At 50.8% G+C, this 9450-nt stretch overlaps 1 protein-coding gene across 2 annotated transcripts in view; it reads left to right on the top strand.

Annotated features, from left to right (window-relative positions):
* Window positions 1–4121: 4121 nt before the first annotated feature.
* SLC16A5 (solute carrier family 16 member 5) overlaps window positions 4122–9450 on the top strand; it is a 28252-nt gene continuing 22923 nt past the window's right edge. Inside the window, exons 1-2 of one of the 2 annotated variants that reach the window (XM_034789796.1) lie at window positions 4122–4291; window positions 9105–9349. In XM_034789796.1, coding sequence (XP_034645687.1) covers window positions 9133–9349 — 217 coding nt within the window. In that variant the 5' untranslated portion in view covers window positions 4122–4291; window positions 9105–9132. The remainder of the gene's footprint in view (window positions 4292–9104; window positions 9350–9450) is intronic. The other variant, XM_034789797.1, reaches the window with a different exon arrangement.

The following is a 9450-nucleotide window of genomic DNA, read 5'->3' as shown; positions in this document are numbered from 1 at the left end:
TGTGGGCCCCCTGCGGCACACACAAATCAAGTCAGTTTAAGGTGTGATTTTTGTACAGCAGGCCCCAGTGATCACAACACAGGATTGGGCGTCAGGAGAGCTGGGTTCTATTCTTGGCTTCACCACTGACTCACTGGGTGAGGTTGCACAGGCCAGTTGACGATAATAATACGTATCCACCCCAGAGGAGTGCTGTACTGTTTCATTAGCGTTTGTGAAGTCAAGTGTTTTGAGATCTCAGAATGGGAAGGGCCAGGGCCGGCTCCAGGCACCAGCCCACCAAGCTTGTGCTTGGGGCGGCACCTGGAGGGGGGTGGCGCGGTGCGGCGCTCCGGCTCCGGCCGCTGAGGAGAGTGGAGCCGCGGCGGGCTCGCCGCCGGGGAGAGCGGAGCCACGGCGGGCTCTGCACCCTCCCCCCGGCGCTCTGGCCGCCGGGGAGAGCGGAGCCCCGGCTGGGGCTCTGCGCCCTCCTCCCGGCGCTCTGGCCGCCGGGGAGAGCGGAGCCCCGGCCGGGGCTCTGCGCCCTCCTCCCGGGGTTCCGGCCGCCAGCAGAGCCGCGGCGGGCTCGCCGCCCTCCCCCCAGCACTCCGGCTGGTTAGGGAGAGCAGGCCCGCGGCCGGGCTCGGCGCCCTCTGGGGTGGGGTGGGGGGGGAGGCTTTTTTCCCTGGGGCGGCAAAAAAGCCAGAGCTGGCCCTGGGAAGGGCAGAGCATTACACGGTGACTTAACACTCAACCTCAAAGCTAGCCCCTCCTTCGGACACCTTTACAGTGCTGCTCAGTTTACAGAAGCTTGAATGTGCAGGCAGCAGATTTTACACATATGGTTATATCAAATATCCTTTCGTTGCACACATGCTTCGAGGCAGAGTTATGGCAGAATGTTGTGAGCTGCACCTCCAGTGCGGTGTATGGCCAGACAGGTTTACACACTTGTATGTTTGTGTTTTGTAACAGAATATCCCTCCCGCTACTGTTTAACTGGGTGTCTTCTGCTTTCTTTTTAATGTCTCTCCTTCCATCCCTCTCCATACATTATGTTCTCTTCCTCTCACAGATGTTCTCTCCATCACTACCCCCCCCCCAATCTTTCCTTCCCTCATCTTCCCCTATTCCATCAATTGCTTTCCACCTCCCTGCAATTTCACCCTTCTCTACAGAAGACTTCAGTTCCTCCCTCAAGGTCTCCTACCTGTCTTCCTCTCCCACATACTCCCCTCCCACCCCACATCCCAACATGCATGCTCCACTCTCATTTTTAACTATTCACTTGCAGTAGACATACCCTGAAGCACCCCTCAGTCCCATATGCCTCTCCCCGCATCAGCGCCAGGTTTCCAAGTGCCTTGTGTGCCCACATGGGTCAAGCTTCCCCTAAGACCAGCTCTACCAGAAAGCTTTGCTACAGCAAATCCTGCTGGGGGAGGTTAGGACTGGAGTATTTGGGGGTGGAGTGGGGTGGGGCATCCATTGGGTATTCATGTGGGAAGGACGTTTTGAGGAGAGGTGTCTAGTTACTGCAGCCCAGGAGCAGCTAGAAGTCATATCAGGTTACGTATCCAATTAGTGTTCTGTTAAGGAGTAAACAGATCAGTCCCAGGGGTGAGGACATGTAATCACAATGAATACCATGGTATCAAACTTCATCTCCCTTCAGAGCCATATCACCTCTGTATCAGATAACCTGCAGCTCTGGCTTAGCACCTGGGTCCAGATCCTCAAAAATATGTAGGCACCTAACTTCACATTAAAATCATGTGTGCAATCAATGGAGCTAGGCACCAAAATAGTTTTGAGGACCTGGGTCTTGGTTTCTTCCTGACCCCCTCCACCCCCACACTGCAATACTCTACTCTAGGAGAAGGAGCAAGACATTTTTTTTTCTACCCAACATAAAGGTAAGCACTGGAATGAACAGTCACATGATATTATTGAAGGAAATCGCTTAGATTCAAAAAGAGTTTCAGACACATATGAATAAATTCAGCATCTGCAGCTGATGTAAAGTAAAATAGGCTGCAAATCCACATGCTTCAGGGCATAAATGATTATCACCTGGGATCAGGAAGAAATTTCTACTGATGACAGCATAGGGATTTTATATTCTCCTTTGAAACATACAGAAGCAGCTACTCTCAGAGACAGAGCACTGAAGTTGATTATCCCTTGACCAGATGCACTGTGTAGTGCAATACCATTTCATAATGGGTAGTTCATACAAATCTTACCATGCACAGCAGAGAAAACAATATAATGAGATTGCAAAAGAGGGGACTCACTCTGGTACCTCCTGGATTTCCTGCTCTAGCACCCTCGGCCAGCGGTTTGTTTTGGTCCTGTGGGAGTCTCTCTTCTCACAACTTGTTCCTCCCATCCAGTCACTTGTAATTCCACCCCCTTCTGGGGCAACAAAACATCCAACAAAAAAAATCCAAAGTCCTTACATCTGGTTCTCAGCTCCAACTCTCGGCTGCAGGGTCCTTCCACCCTTTCCTCAGGGTTTAAATCATCCTCAGCCCTGTATGTTGTGGGGCTTCAGGCCATCTCGCTGGTGGGGAAACACAAACACACTCTCTACACTGGGTCCCAGTGCATGGGTCCTAGATTGGGCAGCCAAGGTCTGCTCTATCAGACGCTGCCTCTTTGGACACCTTCCTACTACAGGCCTTTCTTCAGTCTTTTCCCCAGCTCCTTCCTGGACTCTTTGTAATAAGCAGCATCTCCCAAGGCTTCACACCAGATGTCTAGCTCTTTTCCTTGTGTCAGGGTCAACCACAGGAGCATGCCCTAATCCAACATCTTCCTCCCTAGGCTTCTTCCTTTCCCTGCAGAAGCCTTTCTGTTCCCCACAGGCCTCTCTGTTACCAAAAGAACAGCTACAGAGTTCATCACTCTCTTCCTATAGCCCTGGTCTGCTCCAGGCTTCCTCTCTTTATAGCTGCACCCAACTTCAACCCAGCTGGGGTTCATCTTTAATTAGGCCTGGCCCACCCTCCATGTGCAACAGATGGATTAATTGCCCCCCCACCCCAAGCCCACCTCTGTTGGGTAGACAGCCCATCACAGAGGTGCTAGAGTAGGGCATTGGTTCTAAGGGACTTGTTTAGAGATATGGGAGCTGTATGGAGAGTTAGCAGCCCAGGATTTGGGAAAGAGGCACCTGGATCTTCAGATCACTTTAACAGCCTCTAGTGAATGTTTTTGGGGGGACAGTCTCCAAAGTTCTCACTAAACACTGTTATTCCTGCTTCAAAGTAATCCTGAACAGGACTTCTGAATTCACAGCTCCTGTGACTGTAGCTTGTGGTTCCGGTGCTACTAGATCCAATGAGATAGGCTGAAGAAATGTAAATAATTTGATCCCCTTCCAAGCAGATCCCAAGACTACCAAAAGATGCCTGTGAAAATCCCTAGCAGATCTAGACAGCCATCTCCCACTCAGCCCCCTCAGCTAGTTCTGTGAAATCCTCAACAGATCTGGACTTCTCCCACTGGATTCAGTCATCCTGCTTTGACCATCCCATTCCCCCATATGCTGTGACACTATTGCTTGGATCTATGAACATGTCATTGTCCAGTAGTATCTCCAGCGGATCTTGTACAACACGTTGTGAATCAAAACAAATCCTGATTGTTCCAGTTCACACGCTCCACTAGACGCTGAGTGAGCACACAGTGGATCTTCTAATATTTTCCCCAGAACAGCCAATTTCCACCGGATCCCATGATATTCCTGGTAGATGGAACCTTTTCCCAACAAAACAATGTCATCCCCCACTGGCTCCCATGTGGTGCCCTGTGGATCTACTCCCTTCCCTAGAGCATGTGTGATCCTGATGAGATTAAATTACTTCCCAAAACATCTAGTGTCCCCGCCCCCATACTGTGTGATATCCAGTGGCTCAAACAATTTTCCAGATCTACTCCCACTCTGCCCTTAGTGGATCCTGAATGGATCTAACCTTTCCCCAAGAGCCCCAGTGCCCCTCTACCTCCAGCTGCTGTGTGATCCCCAGTGGATCCAGTCCTCTCCCACTGGATGAACTCACCCGCCCCTGAACTTCCCCCTCTAGTCAGAAATGTGCCTGCACTGAGCTGCTCCGTTGGCTTGCATCCGCCCTGTCTCCTCCCTCGCATGGTGAAGAAGGGACGCCAGCACGGCCCTTCCAGGAAGAGGACCGGGGGAAGAAGCAGAAGAGAGCCGCGGATGCCCTCGGAGCGCTCCCCTCCTTCTTTCCTCCCTCCCCGGGGTCTGGGTGGGAGTTACTCCGGATGGAGGCGCCCGTGTGAACAGGTAAGCGGAGCGGGCAGGGGAGGGAGGGAAGGAAGGGGGCGGCCATCCGCGGGAGAGCTCTGAGTCCTGCACAGCCAGAGAGCAGAAGGGAGCCCGGCTCCCACGGCTGGGCGCTCCGCGACGGGGTGTCTCACGGTTACTGTCCCGCTAACAAGAGGGCAGGGGCCCCAGCTGGGATCCCACTCCCCGGGCGGCTCAGACCCGGCGCTCTGCGGTGCCTCACTCGGGGGTGCCCGGCGCTGCGCTCAGCGACCCAGCCGGAGAGGGAAGGAGTAGGGGTCGGGGGCGATTTGCTGGGCAGCTGTCTCGCAGCGGTAGCCGGCAGTGTCACCCCCCTGCTGCTGGGCCGGGGGGAGGGCAGGCTGGGCTCAGCCCAGGGCGCTGCTCTCCGGGGCATCCCCCCAGCAGGCTGAAGGAGGGAGCCCTGTCTGCCTGCTGGCTGGTGCCTTGGAACTGGGCCTGGCCCATGGCACTGCCCCCCAAGAGATGTGGGACAGTCAGCAGAGACTGCAGCCAGGGCTTTGGGCAGGGGCTGCCTGGGTGGAGGTAAACAGCCTCCTGCCAGAGTTTGGACCCCTCTGTCCCAAAGCCCCTATGGACCCTTTGGGCAAAGCTCCAAACAGAGCTGCCACTGGGCTCCAAAGTCTCACTGAAAACTCTCCTCTATCAAACTAGACGGCCCTGATCCCCTCCCATGCCCCCGACTCAGCAAGGAAACCAGAAACACCCTTGGCACTAGAGATCTTGGGTAGAATTATCACAGGGTGCCAAATCTGGTCCTCCAGCCAGGTTTGGGTAATGCCCACAAAGTGAGAGCCTCATCCCTCCTGACTAAGTCATGGATGGGGCACTCTTCCAACCATTGACCCAACATTAAAGGCTGTGGAGAGAAGGCTGGATCCTTATGTGCTGACAGCCCAGCCTCCCCAGGGATAACTGAAGGCAAAAGCAATGGAACTAGCCATCTCAACCCTGGGTTTCGCCTTACACCAAATCTTTTCCTGCCTTGTCTCTCCTGGCCCACTAGCACAGAGAACAAGGGACTCAAACCTTCACCACCAGCGCTGCTCTCCCCACCCCACCCTGGACCCCTGTGTCCCAACAAAGTGGCAGCGCTGTTCCACCATCTTAGCTGCCATAAACTGGTCATCAAAGGGCCACAGCTGAGCACCTTCAAAAAAAGACCTCCGGGTGTGTACATAGAGTTAACCCCATTTTACAGATGGGGAAACTGAGGCACAGAGCGGTCAACCGGTGGGATCATAAGGTCAGCAAAGTGGCAGAGCTGGCTCTGGAACCCAGATCTCTTCATGTTCAGTTATGAGCACTAACTACTAGGGCCTGCTGTCTCCTACCTAAGAAAATCAAGTAATGATCGGCTTGATCCTGCTCCAGTTAATGCCAGTCAACTCTCGTTGACTTTAATGGGATCAGAATCAGGCCCTACAGCAAGAAAGAACTTTGTCAAATAAGAATGGGCCAGAGTGGACAATATTCTAACCACAGGGGTAAAATGATGAAGCATTTTACATCATGTTACATCGTATCCTGTCTAGCTGGCCATACAGGCTGGAGTAACATGAGAAGCTTTGTCCCTATGTATTTGTATTTGCACATCTGTTACTAACAAGGGCATTGTTTGTAGCAGTCACTTATTTGCCTCTCAGAGATACAGTACCTAGCACATGGAGGTATTTGTAAATTTCATTCTGAACCTATGTTGTTATGGATATGAGACCACAAAATTAGAAACAAAAAGTTTGCACAAGCTTTTTAGTCATCCTTAGAGCATGTGTTACGTAACAACGCAAAAGAGTGTCTGAGAATGCAACATTCCCCCCAGGGGAAGAGGGGCTGGATTTCAGTGGCTACAGTTCCAGCCGTTTTGGCTACAAAGAAAACAAGCTGTGGTCTACTGAGCCCCACGCCTTTGGGACTCTTGGCATTTGACCCTTCAATTGGCTGTCAGCTCACCTTCCAGTCTAGCTAAGAGTTCAGTCCATTTCAGAAAAGGAACAGACAAGAGACTGGATGGCATGGGGAATTAGCAATGGGGAGAAAGGTTCAAATTCAGTAAGGATGAGGAATCCCTCAGTGACTGAGAACTGGTCTCCTCTGATGGATGTTCAATAGCTTATGTGGAAGGGATTTGCTGGGTCTCAGTTCAAGCCCCAGTGGAGAGGTATCCAAAATACATTTTTAAAAATCACTAATATTGGTAACCTCGACTGGCCCAAGATTGACTCGGCCACGGAGACCAACTAGCCTCAGTAGTGGTCCCAACATTGAACCGTAACGGATAGGCAATGTGAAGGAACTGCTGCCTCTGGTGTAGATGCAGAAAGGCATCATCAGTGTCCAGGACTGTTAATCCAGCATCTTCCAGAAGCACTAAATTCACACACTAAGAAACACCTTTAACAAAGCATGAGACACACTGCTAAAACCAGATTCTGCTCTTACACAAGGCTAGTAATATTACAGGGGATAGCTGCCCTTTGTGCTTCAGAGGGGCTTAAGATGAACCCCAGCTGTGGTCAGGAGAGATTACTGCCACCTGCTGTAGCATTCCACAGGTGACCAGGTGAATTACAAAGGGTTTCTTGCACTTTTCTCTAACGAGACACAGAATACTGGACTAGATAGATTTCTAGTACAGCAATTCATGTGGTCCTAATGTGCTGCTGTGATCACTTAATTACCATAGGGAGAGTTAATACAAGGCTTTGTACAGCTGCATTTCTTTTGTTGTTCCACTTGGCAGAGTCAGGTAAATTGGCACCAGAATGAGCTTGTTTCCATTTACCTTTGTTCAGGCAGAAAGCAGCTGGCATGACACTGAGATTACTGGCATTCCTTGCATTAGTCGGTCTGTTACAAGCAGGATGTCTCGGCATTTATTTCAGGGAGAGGCACATGGGCAGACAAACTAGTGAATCAGGTTGCTGAGGAGGGAAACTTGACCTGTAATGATGTACAGTAGGTGGAGAAGGTGGTTGAAAGCTACAGCAGGTGTGCATTGTAATGAGTGATTAATTAGTAGGCCGTGAATGAGCATAAATAGGAAAACTGGTGGAACTGGGGGTAGCAGGGATCATTAGCTGGACAAAACAGTCTGAGCTGTGCAATCGGGAACAAAGACAAGTTGAACTGCAATGTTCTGGGTTGCTGTCTTTGATTGGGTATGTGACTCCGGGGGACAGTCTTTAGGCCATGAGCCAGTTAATACAGAGTGATTAGACCATGAGCCAGTTAATACAGAGTGATTTGATCACACCAGAGGGAAAGCCCATGAACTAGTCAGTAGCATTATCTGTGCCCGGCCACCGTGTACAAAGAATTAAACTATACCAATCATCCCCATGTTCGCTTGTATGTTATGTCTCCACACCATAGTCTTCATCTGCTTGTCTCTCTTTTAGACTGTCTAGGCTCCAGGTCAAGGACTATCTGTTTGTGAACACACTGCCCAGCACAACAGGGCCTCAGATTCAAGCAGGGCTTTTAGTTGCTACTGTAATATAAATGTTTAATAATAGAGAGTGAACTTGCCCATCCAGTATAAACACACACATTAGTCATATTAATTTATAGAATGGCTATTCTGGTACCAGCCTGGTGTTTAATACAGATTCAGTTATCTAAAGTAAGGGGGGGGGACTTGAAATGCTGAGCTAGAGTAGATTATTCCATGAATTGATTTAAAAACAAAAAAAAATTTTAACATAAAACTGCCCCTGAGGAGTAGCATTAAAGGGTGGAGCTGCTGACTTTAGACACGGTAGCAATCACAAGGTTATTTTACAGAAATACAAATAAATCCTCAACCAACAGCTAAACCAGATCACTATTTATTACAAGAAGGCAGTATGGTCTAGGGGCTAGAACCTCAGGCGGGGAGTCAGGAGACCTACATTACATTCCTGGTTTTGCCAAGGTCTCCCTATGGGACCCTGGGTAAAGTCACACACATTCCCTCTCTTTGTCTCAGTTTCCCCATCTGTGACATAGGGATAGCGATATTGACCAGCCTTTGAACAGTGCTTTGAGATCCACAGGTGAAAAGCCCTGTATCAGTGTTCAGCATTGCACTGTGCCCTGAAGGTCGCTGCACGTGGAGCCTGGCAGGCAACCAAAGAGCACACTTTCTGCAGGGGAGGAGTGGCTCTCCGCTGAACGTTTCATACTGCAGGACCCAGAGAGATCAACCCTGGGAACCGCCACCAAGAGTCTCCCACAGCCAAGACAGGGTGGAGCGAGAGGCGTCTCCAAGATTACCAAATCCCAAGCTGTTAAAGACTTTAACGATCATGATCTGCAGCTTGAGTTGTACCTAGGAACAGGCAGGAGCTGCACAGAGGCGCCCAGCGCGGCTTGTCCTACTCAGCAGTGCTATATATAATTTTTATTACTGTTGGTATTTGCATGAGCTTTCTTCCCTCCTTAGCATGAGGATTTTATGACCTTAGCTATCCTCAGCAAGGGGACTCCATGTGCTGAAAGCAGGTGAAAGGGAAAACAAGCTCTGGGAGGGAGCTGAGTAAGACCAATTCATACCTCAAAGGGGGCGTGTTCAGGACTGTACCTGGACATGTTCAGCCTCTTGTGAAATAAAAGGGGAAGGAGGCTGGTTTCCCAGGCACTTTGGTACCAGGATCCTGTGGTGAAAGACGGGAAGGTGTTCTGAGCAGCGTAATGCAAGGCTTAGCAGGCCTAGGTTCTCCTGGCCAGAGAGAGCAGGTGTCTGTGCTGTGACCTTCCTTGCATTGCTCCAAGTGCTACCATATGATAGCGGAGCTGATTTTTCAAACAGGTTGGCTTGGAAGGAGGTAGAAGTGGAAATGTCCAGGGGAGGAGCTGCGCATGGAATCTCCAACACTCAGGACCGGGGATGGGCCTGGATGGTCTTGTTGGCCACTGTGCTGCTTCAGGGGCTAACGCTGAGCTTCTCCTCTTGCGCTGGGGTCTTCTTCACAGACCTGCAGCGTGAGTTCCAAGCCACCAACAGTGAGACGTCATGGTTCCCATCCATCATGACAGCAGTGCTGCACGCAGGTGGTGAGTACGATGCCAAGTAGCTGCCTTCAGCTTCCTCTCCTGGCTAAGCCAGTGCACAGAGTTCATTACTAATGGGCCTTTACAATGTCCCCAGAGAGCAG

The sequence above is a fragment of the Trachemys scripta genome, chromosome 14 (genome assembly GCF_013100865.1).
Source record: "Trachemys scripta elegans isolate TJP31775 chromosome 14, CAS_Tse_1.0, whole genome shotgun sequence".
Taxonomy (NCBI): domain Eukaryota; kingdom Metazoa; phylum Chordata; order Testudines; family Emydidae; genus Trachemys; species Trachemys scripta.
Note: the sequence above shows the minus strand (reverse complement) of the source record. Positions and strands in the feature narration are given on the sequence as shown.